Source organism: Lepus europaeus, chromosome 21 (genome assembly GCF_033115175.1).
Source record: "Lepus europaeus isolate LE1 chromosome 21, mLepTim1.pri, whole genome shotgun sequence".
NCBI classification, from domain to species: Eukaryota; Metazoa; Chordata; class Mammalia; order Lagomorpha; family Leporidae; genus Lepus; species Lepus europaeus.
In genome coordinates, this window is record NC_084847.1 from 18607243 (window position 1) to 18625262 (window position 18020).

The following is an 18020-nucleotide window of genomic DNA, read 5'->3' on the forward strand; positions in this document are numbered from 1 at the left end:
AGATGCTTCTGGAACCCAGCGGAGCAGCATTTCTCTAAGTGGGCAGCAGCGCCAGCTAATGGGCAAAGCAGGCACCTGCAGGCTGTGTGATGGCTAGTGGTACATTCCTTTTCCAGGGCCCTTTATCTTCAGATCCCTCCATGGGAATGTATCAGCACATTCTTTCCTGTTTCCTTTTACTCAGTGCCCCACATTCTCAGCCTGAGGTATTAGGAGCTTAGGGGTGACATAAAGTCTTTGAGTTAATATTAGTTGGGGAGTCACTAGGAGAGAGCCAGTTGCCATGTTTTTGAAATGGCCACCAGCGGGTACATTCTTGGGAGACAGCTTTCCAGGAGGCACAGAGAGCTGTGTTTATAACTTGCTTCTGAGCCACAGATGTTACAAAGCACTGCCAATGCTATCAGCCTTCCAGCTGGGGACAACTGAGTCAGCCTCAGACCTCAGAGGTATAAAACATTTTTAAAAATTCATTTAGTGATCTGCCTTTTCTGGAAATAGGTAAGATTTGGGTATGTAATAATGAGGAAAAATCTGAACACAACCAAATCAAAGTGCTCTCTGTATTCTTTGGTGAAATCTACAGTCTGGACAGGTTAGCATTGTCCTAGTATTTGTGAAGATGTCCACATTCTTGGCCAGGGGTATTTTATTGTATTGTCTACCCAGAACACAAGTGAACTTAAAATTCGGGTGGTGTGAACAAGTTACTAAAAACTGAAACTTCATCTACCCCATAGTCTAAAGCACAAATTTAAACTGTCTACACAAGGCCCTCTTTTCTCTTAACCTACAAAACAGGTGAGTCTCCCAGACTTTATTTCTTGCCATCAAAATGTTGTGGATTATGGCAGGATTAGGAAGTGATACCAATGGATAAAATCAAGCATCAAATCGAGCCCAAACATTCAAATAACTATCACTAGCCAGTAGGAGAGCAGATGAACTCATAATTTCATATCCAAATGAATTTCTCAGGACTTTTCAAGTTGGAATTGACAAAAAAGAACAAATAATAAGCAAACCTCGCAGTGGAGGATGGCCCAAGTCCTTGGGCCCTGCACTCGCATGGGAGACCAGGAGAAGCACCTGGCTCCTGGCTTTGGATCAGCACGATGCGCTGACCGCAGTGGCCATTGGAGGGTGAACCAACAGCAAAAGGAAGACCTTCCTCTCTGTCTCTCTCTCTCTCTCACTGTGCATTCTGCCTGTCAAAAAAAAAAAAAAAAAAAAAAAAAAAGCAAACCCTAAACTGGAAGGTGGAAAGCAAAATGTATTGACTAGAGTAAACTAAGGGTACTGAAGTAGACCTAATATCAGGCCTAAATGACTTCAGAGGTCCAACTGATATCATGAGAGTTAGTCTGCAACACTTTTCTGCTTTCTGTGGGAGCTTCATTCTCACACAGGTTCTTCCTTCATGGAAATACTGCAGACTGTTCCAATTCTATACTGTCCTCTGAAAACCCCAGTGGAAAGTATTTCTTTTCCATTAATTCCAGCAGAAGCTCTGGAGTTGAGATGCGTCAGACATTGAGTTATATGCTAGCTCTGGACTCCCTTTAATCACTTGTGTAGCTAGGATAGGTTTGATGTGTAGGCTAAGGGGCGAAGATGTGGACTGAGTTGGGCATAGGGATGATTCACAAGGGAAATACAAGTTTAGTGAGCAAAAGGAAGGGGTACAGATGTTGGAAAAGATGACAAGAACAGATATCCAGTAAGTGAAATAAAAGAGATTAAACAGGGCTCTTAGAAGACTGAGGTTCACATGATCTGTAATGCCTAAGATAACTGTTCTGCCTCTTACATAGGACCCTCCTCTCAAAGGTCCCCCACAGCACACACACACATCTTTGTCCCTCTCCTCATCAGGTACCACCTGAAGCAGGAAATTGCAACCGAGTCTCTTGTCACTGTACCAGGCTACCATATGATATTCAAAATGGAAAAGATGTGAAATAGCCTTCCACACAGCAAACTAGTCAAGCTTTGCTCTCATTTCTTTGTTTTGTTTTGTTTATTTTAAGATTTATTTTATTTGAAAGGCAGAGTTACAGAGAGAGAGGGAGAGACAGAGAGAGAAGTCTTCCATCTGCTGGTTCACTCCTCAGTTGGCTGCAGCCGCTGGAGGTGGGCCAGGAGACAGGAGATTCTTCTGGGTCTCCCATGTGGGCAGGGCCCTAGAACTTGAGCCATCTTTCACTGCTATCCCATGCGCATTAGCAGAGAGCTAGAAGTAGATAATTGAGCCAGGAATTGAACTGGCGTCTATATGGGATGCCAGCGCTGAAGGCTGTGCCACAGTGCTGGCCTCTACTCTCATTTCTTGATCTGTTTCCTATTAACAAGATTTTAATTTCAGGGGCGCCGGTGTGTGTTGAAAGACTGCTGCAAAATTCTTGACAACACGGTGTTACCGCCTGAGACTGTGGTCCCACCATTCACCGTCTTCTCAGGCTGTCCAGGTAACCTTGGGTGTTGATTATTTTTGTTTTAACCTCCTGGAAACTCAATTTAGTTTCTGTTACCAAAGTAATACATGTACTGTCCCTGACAGTACGTTGACATAACTAATTTAAAAATTCTGCTTTTAAAAAACACCTAGGAATGGTGTCTAAAACAAGACAGAATACATTATTGGGTTTACAAGAAAGTATGGAAACTATCAAAGGTCAAAAACAAAGAGGAAACTAACCCCAAGTTGTAAGATAGCACAGTTGATGCTTTCTTCACAGTAGAGTAATGTAGGGTATGATACTCAGGTAGGGATGGAAGATAAAGCAAATAGCCTTAAGGGGCTATCCCTCCAGAAACGGTTAATGTAGAGTAAATCTGCCACAAGAATAGGAGAAAAGAAGCATTTCTGTCTTGGTCCCAGCTCTGGGTGGAAAAATTAAAAGTCTAGAGATTTTTACTGTGGGCTTGCCCTCAGGTTGATTGGACGTTTGAATGTCTATAGAGAAAGCTCATGAGCTCAGAGTTCTAGGCTACAAGCATACGAGGAAACAAAAATAATCCATGGTCATCGCAGAACACTTGGAAAACATTGAAAAATGGAAGAAGAAAGCCCAGCATTCCCTCACCCCTACCCTAAGACAGTCTCTTCTTCTCCATTGTACTTTTTGTAGTTGAAATCCTGTAGCATATGCAGGGGCATAGCTCAAGTTCACAGGTGGGAAATGTTGTGAAGAGAGATTTGACAGTATATGATACCAACCACTGGGGGAGGTGTCTTTCCAATTCAAATAATCTCATCACATACGAGTTTCGAAGTTGTACAAAGTCATCACTCAGATCCTTGGAGAGGCAGGTGGCCATTCTGCTGCACCTTGCATCTCTGCTTTTATAGAGGAGGAAGAAGAGACTTGTTTAGTAATTCTCCCCATATTGGCATCCGAAGAGAAAAAATTTAGCTGTTCTCAGCAAGTGCTGGACCAGAACAGCCCCAGCAATTGTTTGAGATGACTGTTGGACAAGCATCCGATCTTCAGTGAGAAGGATTTTGCCAGATAAATATCTTAAAAAAAATTATGTGTTTATTTCTTTAAAAGGAAAATTCACAGAAACAGATCTTCTGTCCTCTGGTTCACTCCCAAAATGCTCACTACAGCTAGGACTAGGCCAGGCTGAAGTCATAGCCAGAACTCCATCCAGTTCTCCCACTTGGGTGGCGGGAGGCCAAGCACTTGGGCCATTATCTGTTGCCTCCCATGTGCGTTAGCAGGAAGCTGGATCAGAAGCACAGGGGTAGCCAGGACTCAAACCAGGCACTTTAATGTGGGATATGGGCATCCCAGGTCCCGAGTTACGCAGTGCCCACCCCAGAGAAATATCTCAGTCTTTTAATTTATTCAAGTTTTTTAGTACCAATTTATTATGGTTGTTGAACATTGAAAGCAGCAGATAGGGAAGCAGTGTTTGGTAATTCTAACCTAGAAGGGTATTGTATTTAGAGGTCCTGATGGAGGATTCAGGCTGCCCTGGACCTTAGCAGTCACTATATAAATGAGAAAGTGAGACTTAGGGTGGGTGTCCCAAGGTGTCAAGGCTGATTAGTGGGGAAGTCTCACCTACAACTCAGGCCTGTTTAGAGTCCTATGCTTTTTGCACATTGAAAAGATACTTCCCATGTTTTTATTATGTTATGTCACAGGTAAATACTAGCTATTTGAATTTTCCTATTAGCAATTTTCATAGGGTTACAGGACAATTAGCACATTGGGAGGGCTCCACAGCAAGAAACTGAGTCATGGGACAGAGTGAAAAGGGAGTCATCCAGAAAGGATGTAGGTCAGGAGCAGAGCACCCAGCTGCCCACAGGAGGCAGGCAAATAATGTGAATGACTGAAGTAATAGCTGTGTAACCTAGGCCTGCTGTCATGGGCTCTTCTGATGGTCTGTGAGCCACTGAAAATTGAAATCATTTTGTGATATCTTTACATTTTTATATGTTCGCTACTAATTTTTAAAAAATGTTTAAATACTGTGCATACCAAACATGTTTTCAAATCTAACATAGGCTACTAATTTGCAGAGGGTATCTTTGAATTTTGTGGTTTTTTTTTTTTTTTTAAGGCTGTTTATTTGAAAGGCAAAATTAGAGAGAGAGAGAGAAAGAGAGGGTGCAGGGGCCCAAGCACTTGGATTATCTTCTGCTGCTTTCCCAGGTACATTAGCAGGGAGCCGGATCAGAAGTGGAGCAGTCAGGTCTTGAACCAGTGCCCATGTGGGATGTTGGCATTGTAGGCAATAGCTTAACCCATTTTGCCACACACTGGCCCCAAATTTTGTATTCTTTAAAGCCTGTTTTCCTATTCTATCAGTTATATGTATATATTTTGTGTGTGTGTGTATGTATACATACACACAAATATATACAGTGCATATATGTATGTTTAAAAATGTATATGAGTGTGTATGTATGGGTATGTATATTTGTATATTTATTCTCTATACTCTTCTGAAACTTGCCTTTGTTTAATAATATATCTCAGGCATCTTTTCTTGTTAGTATGTAGAGATCTACCTTACTCTTTTCAATGGTTACAGATTTTTCATCATGTAAATGTACCAAGCTGGATCTAATCAGTACCCTGATATAATGGATCATTAGAAATTGTACCTGGTTTTTCACTACCAGAAAACAGAGCACACTGACATTCTTGTACATACATTGTACAATTGAACGAGATTTTCTGTGGGATAAATTATTAGAAGTTGGACTGTCAGGTCACAAGATATGAACCTTGAAAGTCTCGCTGGCTGTTTCTAGAGTGTCCTTCAGAACAGTTACACGAGTGTACGCTTCTACTCAGTCGGAGATTGCCTCTTCTGGAAATTCTTGGCTGATTTCCCCGTTTTCTTTCTTTCTGTGGGACTTTTTTGTTGTATTCCTTTCCATGATTTAGCTGTGTCTGGCATAGAACACTGGGGTCAGTTTAACTGTATGGTACCTCAGGTTGCTTCCCTCTGCTGCTCAGTAGGACCGTAGCAGCATCCTGGGAGTAGACAGCCTTTGTCTGGAACGACTCCAAAGAAATCAGGGATGCCTTAATCTCCACAGCACGCAATAATGCACTCACTTCTTTTACCAGGAATATTTCTCTTTATTTGGAGAACGGTATTTGTTTACTCCACACAGAAAATTCATCTCATTTAGAAGATATGATTGGTAGAATGTTATGTTACTACTGAAGGTGGAAAACCTAGTATTTAGATACTCGCAGCTAAAAAAAAAAAAAAAGGCTCTTTGGGGGCCAGGCAGAAGAAATTCAAGCTGCAGGCGCCCCTGTCTCCTCCTGGTTGACCGGGTCTTTCTTTCCCTAGGACTCTTCTCAGGGGAGCTCCCCGAGTGCACCCAGGAGCTGATGATTGACGTCACCAAGAGCTACTACCAGAAGTTTTTGCCCCTGACACAAGTCTAGTGTCTCTGCCTCATGTTTTGAGTTCGCTTGGGCTCTAAAATGAACTTGGGGACAAAGTCAGCTGGTTGGCATCTACAAAGAGCTCTTTGACATTTTTTTTTTTTAATTCTTCAGGATTTTTCAATCCATCAAGGCTCTAAGCTCTTAAGAGTTTAATAACAGAACATATGGAGGAGTTGTGGTCAGATGCTGTGCTTTGACCTTATCAATCAACAGTCATTTCGTACCTTTATCTTTGGAACACAGAATTGCCTGTTCCCCGTGCTGCAAGCCCTCAGCCCTGTGGATGGCAGGATCCTGCCTGCAGTGGGCCGTCAGGGCAGCAGCACCCTCCCCGCGTGGAGATTGTGTCACTGGCGTGCTTCTCACGGCCACACCACTCACATACTTCCTCTCAGCAGCCCTGCTGCTGACGCTTGGCCGGTTACCATGATTGCTCACAACTCTGGGGGGAGATTGCGCCTCTTCAAAGACCAGATTCCTGTTGGCTATTGCAACCTGAAGGGGGAGGGGATAGTTAGCATTTCTCTTCCCAAAATGACCTTAGGTGTGCCCAAATAGTTATAAAAGACTTGTTAGCATTCTCTTCTAGGGCCTTTGGCTTCCACTAAAAGGGTGGGCTCAGCACTGTAGTGTTTGCATTTGCCAAGTTCCAGACTTGAGCCTCCTGTGTGGGTGAATTAGTCAGGTGGTCCTTTCTTGCCCAAGATGAAGCCTGGGTGAATTCGCTTCCTGACTCGGAACCCTTCAGTCTGCCTGTATGTGCTATAAACCCCACAGTATATACAGGTATCCAAAATACCTGTGTATAAGCCTCATCACATACGTGCATGAGTGGCAGTTAAGGTCATCTTACAGAAACAAGTGAAGAGGAGTGAGTGAATGCCAGTGCCATTCTTACCATCACTTCCGGGTGATAGCAAAACCTTTCCCGGTTCTGCTCTGCCCTTCAGTTTAGAAGGAAAACTTAGAAGTGAGAGGGCAGAGAAGGTTGCCCTTGCTTAATGCTCTGATCTGCTGTAAGTGAATGGGGTGCAGAACAGTTCAGCCTTGAGGCTTGGACTCTAGCAGGAGCATTCTTGACTGAATTTCCAGTTGTAGGGTTTGTGAAAACAGCTATATCTAATCATCTCCACTAGTCGAATTTGGTACTCCTTCTGGGTTGCCTTTTTTTTTTTTTATGTTTGTACATTAAAAGAAGGATGCATGGAGCAGGTCATTTAAGGTGATTACTCTGCACCTCCACGACGGCTGCTGCTGTCCATCAGGCACTTGACTGCGTGCCTGGTGCAGGACTGTGGGCTTTACCTTCACTAGCCTGCTTATTTCTCAACATGACGTGGGTGGTATTCTCATGTCACAGAGGGGAAGAAAACTCAATGGCATTAGATAACCTGTTCCAGTCCATACAGCAAAGAAGCAGCCCACCATGTCTGTGTGGCTGCACAGCCTGGGTTCTTCACTGTGCCCTGGAAAGAAGAGATGGCCTTGCCCTTGGTGCACATCCACGATGCATCCCGTCTGATACGGGAAGTCTGTGTTGGCTGCAATTTGGGGGTCATATCCCCCAGGTCCTTTCTTATTTTGTGTCTGCAAAAAAAGGAGATCCTTGGCATTGGCTGAATTTATTGGTCTTTAGCCTAACCTCTTGTTCACCTCAGAATTCTTCCAGGATATGTGCGAAGCTTCCCGTCAGCCTGTATTTGAATGCCCCCAAAAGGAAGCTTTCCACTATATGCATCTGACGATCCATTTTGTCTATCAATTGGAAGTAAGAGAGAGAAGATCATTTTTTCTGAGCTTTTTTAAAAACAAATTAATTTCAAAAATTCTAAGTAATTCAAGTATATGATTTGAAAAATCCAATTAGTAAAGAAGAAAAATGAAATATTCCCAGCACCCAGTCCCACCCTGTACTTCCTGGAGGCAGCTTCTCAGTAGTTTGTTCCCGGCATCAAGAGATGGCAGCTTATGTATGTAGGGTTGTATATCTCAGCCTCTCATGCATACAGTGGGAGCACAGTTTTGTGTTGTTCTACACCTTGATGCTTTTACTTTATGTATCCCAGTTGTTCCATGTTAACGCTCATGCCTGATAAAGAATAGCAGCTGAGAACATTTAGAGTGCTTGCCGGGTATTCTTCTTTGCTCCTTATATGTCTTAATTCCTTTAATCCTCTCTCAGCTCTGTGGAAGCTAGTTATTGGCCCCAAGGAACAGAGGATAAGTGAGTTGCTTGAAGCTGACGTGACAGTGAATCCAGACATTCTGGCTCCAGAGCCCACACTTCCAGGCACTCTACTGGAATCCCTCCACGTTAGCCTTGTCATTGCCCTGAACTGTGTCATCTGGCCAGCCTCCACAGCACAAGAAGTTGAGAAATGACAGATTTTGCTTTTGAGGCAGGCGGTGTGCTCCATTGTCTAGGAGCTGCAGCTGTGGTCTGACAGATGAATTGGGAGCTAGCTTCCTGGGAGAATTGTACTGCATCATTAAATGACGTCTTAAAATTTTGCACCATGTGGCCAACATTCAGTTGAGAAATTTGAAAGGTAGATTTGACAAAAATCCAGTTGGAACTATTTGTTGGAAGTGACAGAAATCCAGCTTAAGCCAATTCAGGCAAAAAGAGGGCTTTATTGGTTTCCACAACAAATCACAGAAAGGACTAGCTTGAGCAGCAATGGGACGTGAATCATGGACAAGTTACTTAATCCCTCTGTGCCCTGGTACCCTAAGCCGTACAGTGGGAATAACAGTAGCACCTCAGAAAGTTCAAGTAGATTAAACAACTGTAGGTAAATATTACGGACAGTTCTTGGCACTTAGAAACAACCCCATGAGTAATAAGTTATTGTGGAACAATGAACTCTAAAAATCTAAGCCCCATCAGGGCCTTTTGACTTTTGTATCTTTTTATCTTTTTCACCTTCACATTAGTAACGGTACAGACTGGGCTGCTGTCACAAAGGCACCACCAAAATGCAGTTGGCTCAGACAAGACCGAAGTTTATTTCTTTCTCCTAACAGTACACAGAGGGGCAGGTAGGCCAGAGATCAGCTGGTCCAAGGCAAGTAAGTGGCTGGACTCCGCCATGTCATTAGGTACCCGACTTCCTACAGGTGGCTGCATTTACCTACAATGGAGACTATAAATCTAGACTCCAGTTGGGCAACCAAAGCTCTAAGGAAGAAAGTTCTCATAATAGAAAAGAAAAAGACGAGAATAGACCTTGGCAGACAGCAGGCAAATGCCAGCAGACCCCTGTGATGGCTTCCTTTTCTCCTCCGGCAAGTGGGCTTTCTCCATGCACGTGGGGACATGAGAGCTGACCACCACAGACATGTGTCCTGGTTTGGTGACCTTGAAAGAAAACTGTTTTCCCTTCCAGTTCTAATTGGGAAATCCAAGAGAAAGTTCTCAGTGGTTTGTTGTGAACTGCATGCCCTGTTGTGCCCAGTGGTGTTTGGCCCTATTATTAAACTAATCTGGGTCATGACCTTTCCTGCATTCCCCAAGGTAGGGAAAGAGCGGTCTATACTGAAACAAGGTGGTGGGAAGGCAAAAACTATAGCTACTACAAACAGTGGATGAGTCTAGAATTATGTGCTGATGTTGTTTGAAAATACATTAACAGTCGTGTGTATCCTAGCAAAGGCTAGCTGGACTCCGTCTCCATGGTGGCTCTCACCCCAGGGACAGTCGGTCACCAGAGAATTGCTCTTATTTTTCCAGAGAAGTAAGTCTCTTTGTCTTGAGAATACAAGAAAAATGGACAGATGGGAAAGACCTTGAGATCTTTCCAAGGCTGAGGATGGGTGTGTGGGGTGTGTATGGGGGGGAGCAGTATTAGCTCATATATTTGAAAGGCCAGCCTGAGATGGGTCTTCAGGCTGGATCCCAGGACTTCTTGACTTGTGTACTTTGTGTTGTGGTCAGGGATGTGTCTCTCTTCAGCACTTGTCTCTCTTCCCTCTGAGTTGGTCTTACTCTCAAGCTGCACGGTGTGATCTCATAGCTCCAGTTATTAGTGCAAAGACTCTCCTTCACTGACAAAACCCCTGGATGTGACTCTCATTTGTCCATCCCAGTGAGATACCCAGCCTCAAGATGTCATTGGGGCCAGGAAAGTGGAGTACACTGATTGGCTAGGCCTGGCCATATACCCACATGGGCTGAGAGTTGGTGCCTGATGGGGGTGATGGGGGATGATACTATCAGAGATGGGATGAATGGGCTTTAGACAGGAAATATGATCAAGGGCATGGTTTAGGCCTCTCTCCTTCCCCAGATGTCTTCACTTCTCTCTCCCTCCTGCCTACCCTTGCCCCCTGCCCAGTGTTTTCTTTACTCTTGATCTTGGGATCTGAGAGTGCTCCTGAAGGGGCATGTGAGCCTAGATTAGGGGGCAGAGGGAGCATGTTGCTTAGCCAACGTGGGGTGTTCAACAAAGAGCTATGTGAAGGATGGTCTTCTATCTGGAACTGCTTCTTTAGGATCCCCATAGCACCTTATGGAGGGAGCCTTTGTCAGGGTGTAGGTAGAGTTCCAGTTGTGTTCTTGTCTAAGCCACACTGGCTGGGAGCTGCAGAAGAGCCAGGTGTGAGCCTGTGTGAGTTATCCAGCAAGTACGTAATGGGGTGATGGTTGGATATACGGCACCCACACACACACAAACACACATACACCCATGCACACGTGCACGCACAAGCCAGTTAAGGCTCATGCTCACTTCATTGGATCCCTGGTGCACGGAGTAAGGTTGAATGATTGATTCGTGAGCCTCCTGTTGACCGATTTTGTTTTGCATGGCTGCATGAGCCCTTGTGGTTGGTTGGGGTAAGTAGCAGCTTCTGAATTCGTCACTTCTGCATGAACCAGTTCACTCAGGACTTGTGCCCACAGTTCCTGTCTTAGTCACTGACCCATCTGGGCAGCAGCAGACTTGAAGTAACCAGACAAACTGCTCCTAGTTAACACATCCTTGGAAGTTTCTTAGCTATCAAGAAGGGTGGCTAGCGAGGGATTTTTTTTTTTATCTGTTCTGGCCAATTAGTGCACAGAAGTGTTCCCCCCACATTCTGGGGGCCTCCGCCATTCTCCCAAACAGATTGGCATCTGGCCAAGCTGCATGGTGCTATGGGTAGTCAGAGCCAGCTGGCTGATCTCTTAGGGGTAGCTTCTGTGGAACTTCAAGGCAGAAATGGTACTAACAGTGTTGAGATCCTGAATCCAAAGACCGGGTTATTTTAGAACTGGTCTCAGCAAAATGCCCCGCCAGTTCTCATGAGCTCATGGTCTCTGAAACACCTCTGGAGCCCCCAGCAATGAGGTTGTGCTTTTTGTAGAGCATGGGCTTGCTGTCCCTTATAAGTAGGAAGGTGGGGCTGGGGCCCTGACCATGTGTTACATAGAGAAAAGATATATCATCACCCATTTGTTCATTTAACAGATACTTACTGAGACACTGCTGGGAGCCATGGACTGCCCTAGCTTGCGGGGGTAGAGTGGAGAATGCGATGGAGCTGGTCTTGCCCATAGGGATCTTAGCAGCTTCCGTAACAGAGTTCTCTGATGGAGGCCTGAGGAGGCCATTTTGAGTCACTACACTGGTGAAGAGTATGGACACGCCCAGCTCTGCCGCTTCCTGCCCTTGAGACTTGGGGCAGGTTGTCTCACTTCATGGAAAGTCTGCCTTCCCAGCCATAGAAGAGGGGAGATGGGGAGGGTTATTATGAGGATTACAATACACTCATACTCACAGAGCATGAGCACTGGCTCAGTTACAGTAAGTACTCAGTAACTGGTAGTTTTATTACTGCTTGTAGGAAGCGGTATTCTGAGCAAAACCCCTTATATGCATTCTGATATATTTTTTAAAATTTAAAATAAAATTAAGCATATCTTTGCCCTTATAATCAGTCCTCCACAAAGAAAACATGAAGAAAAGAAATTGTTCTTTCTTGGTTTGCATCTATGGGGTGCCGCTGTCGAAAGTGTAGGGATTTTTAGGCCGATGCCGCGGCTCACTAGGCTAATCCTCCGCCTTGCGGCGCCGGCACACCGGGTTCTAGTCCCAGTCGGGGCACCGATCCTGTCCCGGTTGCCCCTCTTCCAGGCCAGCTCTCTGCTATGGCCTGGGAGTGCAGTGGAGGATGGCCCAAGTGCTTGGGCCCTGCACCCCATGGGAGACCAGGATAAGCACCTGGCTCCAAGCTTCGGATCAGCGCGGTGCACCGGCCGCAGCGCGCCTACCGCGGCAGCCATTGGAGGGTGAACCAACGGCAAAAGAAGACCTTTCCCTCTGTCTCTCTCTCACTGTCCACTCTGCCTGTCAAAAAAAAAAAAAAAAGTGTAGGGACTTTTACAACCTATTTTACAGAGGATGAAACTGACCCTCAGGTCAAGTACGAGGGCCCAGCACCACACAGCTAATAAATGTCTGAGCTAGAATCAAAGCCACCTCTTCTCTGGCTGCCAAGTCCGTGTTTTACACAGTTCCTGTATCTTTGGTTCCAAAGCAGTTGGTTCCTGGCTCTGAACTTGCTGCCCAGGCCATTCTTTGCCTCTGCAGTTTTCGCTGGCCGGTCAGCCCAACCTGCTTTCATTATGTCCCCTGACTGTGACCGTGACATAAGAGGAACTGTACGTGACACATTGCTTCCCTGAGCCCAGCAAATGGATTTGCCTGTGTCTCCCAATCCCCTGGGCACCATGCAAATGGATCATGCCGATGAAACTCCTCCAGGAAGAGAGACATAGGAATGAAATCCACGTCCTGTTTGCCTTTCATTCTTGGGCCTGAGCCCCAGCCCATGGTTGTCTTGACTCTGCCGCCTCGTTTCCTTTGAGCCGCATCCATCTCAACCTCTCATAGACACCACAGCTTTCTGATTTTCCACAGGAGCAGCAAGGGCCTGGAGTGGGGAGGATAAGGACCTAGAGAAGGCCCAGGAACTGGAAAGCCCTGTTGGAGACTCAGCTGTCTGGGAACAGGCAGGCTCTTTATTTCAGTAATCATAACAACAACAGTTGATGTTAACCATGTGCCTGATACTGTGGGAAACGCTGTCCTCATAGAAACTTCACAGGAACCTCAGGCAGCCTAGACAGAATCTTACCTAGGAGATGGGCACTGTATTTATCCCCATTTGATAGACGTAAAAATTGAGGGCACAGAGAGGTAAAGTAACTTGTCCAGCATCACATAGGTTGGCGTTAGAACCCAGGGTTTTTTAGTCCATGAGTTTAACTGATAGGTCCTGTTGCTTTTTGGTAGGGAATGAATGATCTTCTGGTGAATAAAAAAGTCTGGGATTTAAGGCCTGGCCAAACAATGAAGGCCCAGAGAGGCAGTGTCCAGGTGGTCATGCTTTGGAGGCAACCGAGTTGGGTTGAAATTGCAGCTGTACCACCTCCTGGCCACATAACCCTGGGCAAGAAACCTAATCCAGACGTGCCTGTTTCCCCACCTACAAAATGGGGATGGCAGTCCTTCTGTGCTTGGGCCATGGTGAGGCTGACATGAATGAGATCATATCCGCATAGCTGTTAGCCCTGAGCCTGGCACGCACAAGTGGTCCTGAGGATGAACTGTTAGTGTTATTGTTACTGATGCCGTGCAGAGAGAGTGTGCCAGTGTGCCTGACTGCAGCCCCCGACCCTGACACTTCGCGCTGACGAGGATAAGGAGAGACTATGAACAGACACAGCTAGTGAAGGGCATGGAGGAATTAGGGCCATTTTCTTCAGTGCCTCATTTTTGGGTAAATGTTCCTAAATGGAATAAAACATATATGCAGTGGATGCTCAGCAGGCCTTTAAACACACCATTCCAGTGCTTTAAAAATCCTGTGATTTGCCGTCTTTAGGGAGTTGTTGCGGGAGAGAGCTTGGCAGAAAGTCAACATTGCAGGCATGAAATGTGAGCCCAGTAAATGATGGCGGCCTTGCTAGGGGTTTGAGTAAATTTGCAACAAGAAAAAAGGACTGTGTAAAAAAAAAATGACTTTGTATTTTGTGGCTTATTGCCTCTGGATATATGGTAAAATTGATTTAAAATATAATTGTCTAAGGACTAGAACAGTGGTCCTAATCAAAATGAGCCATAAATGTATTAAATCAAATTTAAAAGTTGTACTTGCTTTTTGCCACCATGGATAGGTTAGAATTTAAATTCTTTGAGTACTGGAACAAAGTACCCATAATTGATAATTTTTGTTATGATTTGAGCCCATTTAAACATCTAGGCTAGAAAGACAGAGACCACGTGAAAAGAGGCACTATCTGGATAGACATACACATTTGGAATTTGAAAAAGCAGTTAATTTGCTACTGCGCTCCTATTGAAATCATATGTCTGACCTCTGAGGCTGACAACTTTTTAGTCTGATGTGCATGTTTGAGTGGGTCTGTTTGGATTCTGGGACTGACAAGACTTGAAACAAGATGCCCTGCTTGTCACTGGACGTGGACCACAGCTGCCTGGCACTGCGACAGGCCTTTGCTGCTGCCAGAGGGAAGCAGCTGGCTGTGTGGAGCCCCTGCTTCACCGCTCCTGATGGCCTGGCCTGCACTCGAGGCTAAAACTCACCCGTGTCTGCTGTCAGCTGTTTGAGCCTCAGATGAGCTCTGCTGAGCTGAAAGTGGGCGCCAGTTCAATGAACAGGACGTGGACCCTGGGACCATTGGTGATTTAGGGCCCCCTCCATGGGGCCCTGAATCGGAAGACATCCTGGATGCTGGCTGAACCATGTGCTTGGCACACAAGTGCCCACAGGGAGGGGCTTCTCTGACAGGAACGCCTACAGTCAAACCGCTGATCAGCTCCTGGGCTCTGCTGCAGAGCTAATTGCATTCCTGAAGTCAGATTTTGCCGAAAGTCACCAGCTGGGAAAGGCACGTCACCGACTTTCACCTTTCTGCCTGCTTCCACGGTGCTGCTGTGTGTTGGCTCAGGCTCAGCTTTCAGGATTAGTTGCAGCTCACGACAGTGCCCTGATAGTCTAACTCTGCTTCTCTTTATTTTTCTCCGAGTACACACAGCCAAATAAGGTAGGTTGATAAAATGTTACTGTCCCCAGAAAGGGCTTGGTCTTTTCCAGGCTGTACATTGGGTAGATAGGACAAAAACAGAGGACAGTGATATACACTAATTTGTAAATTTCTGAAAATTTAGAATTTTCTCCTCTACTAGTCTTCTAGGGTTACCGTAATGAAATACCAGAAACTGAGTGGCGTAAACAATAGGAATTTATTTTCTTACTATTCTGGAGGCTGGAGGTCCAAGAGCAAGGTGACAACAGGTTTGATTTTTCCTGAAGCCTCTCTCCCTGGCTCACAGATGGCTGCCTTCCTGCTGTGTCCTCCCAGAGTCCCTCTGTGTGTGTGTCTCTGCGTCTTATCTCCCCTTTCTGTAAGGCCACCAGTCCTATTGGGTTAGTGCCCACCCTAACAACCCCATGTCAACTTCATCTCCGCTCTGAAAGCCTATCTCCAAACACAGTCGCGTTCTGAAGTACCAATGATTAGGGCTTCAACAAATGGATTTCGGGGGATACACCCCATAGCATCCTTACAGGTTCCTGACTCTTTCTATTACGTTGTGTACAGACATGTATCTGCAAAGCTGTCTTTGTACCTCTTGTATACAACTGTTCCATACAAAAGGCCTAAGAAATGATTGAAAGAATGTAAAGTTAGGATTGTTGAAGAGGACTAATTTTGTAACATTGGAGAAATAAAAACCTGGCACCTGACGAGGCTTGATATTTGTTCTTGAGAACTATTCCTGAAAACCTTCCCCTCTTCCTGAAGGGAAAGTTCCCAGCGCTGCCTCTCCACCTGTTGGAATGCTTGGAGTTCAGATGGTGGACAGTGGGGGAGGGGAGGGCTCCAGCACTTTGTATACCAAACACCTTCACTTGCCATCCACACTGATGAGCAGGATAAACTTGTGTCGTGAACAGACAAAACTGGAACTCACTGCCTTCAGGAAGTTCCTCAGAAACCAAGGACTCTGGGAACGTTTCCTATGGGCCTGGAGACATGGTAGGAGTCCATAGTGGGGGCCCCTTGTTAACCTGTTGTGCCTGATTTATGTCCTGCCCTAATTTTGTAAATGCGTTGTATCCAGGGTGCCACCTGGGCCTCTGGGGTTGTACTTGTCTATGTGACCCTGACTACCCTGACACTGTACCAGCCCTGAAAGGGCTTCAGCCTACTGGCCAGAGTCCTGCCATGCCTGAACTGACGCCTCAGGTCAGTTAGCATGGTTTACGGACACCCAAGGCGGAGGCCACCTGGTTTTCTGAGATGGACTTTTGCAGTTATGGGAGTGACTTGAACTGGCTAAACTTCAGACCCGTAGCAGGCGTAACTGAAACCACAGTGCAGGACGGTCTTGCCTCTTCACAGGCAGTCTTACTGGTAATTTTTCTGTGAAGAAGCCTCAGCCCAAGGGTGAACGGTGCAGAAGTTAATAGACAGGTGATAAGAGTTCACGGAGCAGGCCGCGGCTGGCTCCCCTTTAGAAGGTCTGTTTGCAAGGTTGACCCTGGGTTGCTGTCTGGGAGCTTAGATTTCAGGTAGGTTCTCACCGTTCCTGCGTGCCGTACACCTGCTTCTGAGAGTCTGGAGTTCTGATACGTGTTAGGCAGAGGCCAACATCATGACCAGCACCCAGTGCTGTCTCGCGAGCTTCCCTCTTGGGTAGTTCCAACTCATTGCTGGAAGAAGTCAGGGTGTCTTTTGTGACTATGCTGGGAAATGACTGGGAAACTGACACTTGGTTTCCTCTGGACTTCGCCCCGTGCATCTTTTTCCTTTGCTTTTATTCCTAGCCTTTTGCTTGAACTCACAGCTGTGAGTTCAAGTGTGTGCTGCGTCCTGCGACTGTCCTAGTGAATCATGTAACTGAGGGGTGGTTAGGGCACAAGGAGGGCTTCTTGGGTGTTGGTGGGGTTCTCCTTCTCAGTCTGAGTGTTGTTTACATGGGGCATGTTTGCAGTTTGTGAAAATGCACTGAGCTGTGCCGCTAGGATGTGAAAATTGTCCTGTGGAGTCTTCCAAATATTAGTGAAAAGCTAGAGTACACGTGATGGGGATTTAAAAAAAATGATGATTAAAAGCAAAAATCCTTGCTTTTACTCAGCAACCATTTCGATAATACCCGCACCAGCCACACACACTGCACTGCCAGTTGGCATGGGGTTCTGTCTTCATTGCGCCAGCCTAAGTGGGGGACTGGTCAGGCGGAGCTTGTGCTCTGATTGTCGCTACTCAGAGACCTTCCACCTTCGTGTTCTGCTGTCCCAGGGGTTGCCAGTCAAGGGCCTTCAGAATGGGCACAGGAGGGGGCTGGGAGCCATGGCAGACTGGGAGGGTTGGTCAGCCCAGAGTGGTTGGCACCTCGGATTATTTCAGAAAAAGCCACAAATCTGAATTTTTGCACGAGCTTTATTTTTTTTTCCTAAGGGTATTTATTTTGACTAATTCGAAAGGCAGACAGAGAGAGAGAGAGAGATTCTCTTTCCTCTGTTCACTCCCTGCATGTCCACAACAGCCAGAGCTAGGCCAAGCCAAAGCCAGAAGCCAGGGACTCGTAGTTGCGCAGTTACCTGTGACCTCCCAGGGTGTGCATTAGCAGGAAGCTGGATTGAAGTAGAGGTGGGACTTGAAGCCAGGCACTTTGACAGGGAATGCAAGTGTCCCCAACCCCAGCTTGAACTCTCCTTGCTGTGAATGAACTCACATTTTCAAAGTGGAAAACCACACCAAACAGCCCTGCAGAGCAGCTGTGGCTGTGACCTTCCCGTTTCTAGGCGTTCTCCCAGCCAGCCAGCCAGCCTCCCTCTTTTGATGGAAAAATCCCGTGTCCTCTATTTTAGGCACTTGGGAAAGCGAGCCAGGCAGCTTTCCCGCGTCACGTAGGGGGCTCCAGTGTGTGTACGAATCACCTGGGCAGACTCTGACCCGGGAGAGCTGGAGCAGGCCTGAAGCTCCCAGGTGATGGTGATGCTGCTGGTTCCTGGACGGTGCTCTGAGCGGCGTTGCTGTGTAACGCAGAGGCTCGGGAGGGGACCAGAGGCGTC

General features: G+C 46.2%; 1 protein-coding gene across 1 annotated transcript in view; it reads left to right on the forward strand.

Moving 5' to 3' along the window:
- DCTN5 (dynactin subunit 5) overlaps positions 1-15686 on the forward strand; it is a 28624-nt gene extending 12938 nt beyond the window's left edge. Inside the window, exons 5-6 of the mRNA XM_062180381.1 lie at positions 2366-2468; positions 5830-15686. Coding sequence (XP_062036365.1) covers positions 2366-2468; positions 5830-5927 — 201 coding nt within the window. The 3' untranslated portion in view covers positions 5928-15686. The remainder of the gene's footprint in view (positions 1-2365; positions 2469-5829) is intronic.
- Positions 15687-18020: the final 2334 nt, after the last annotated feature.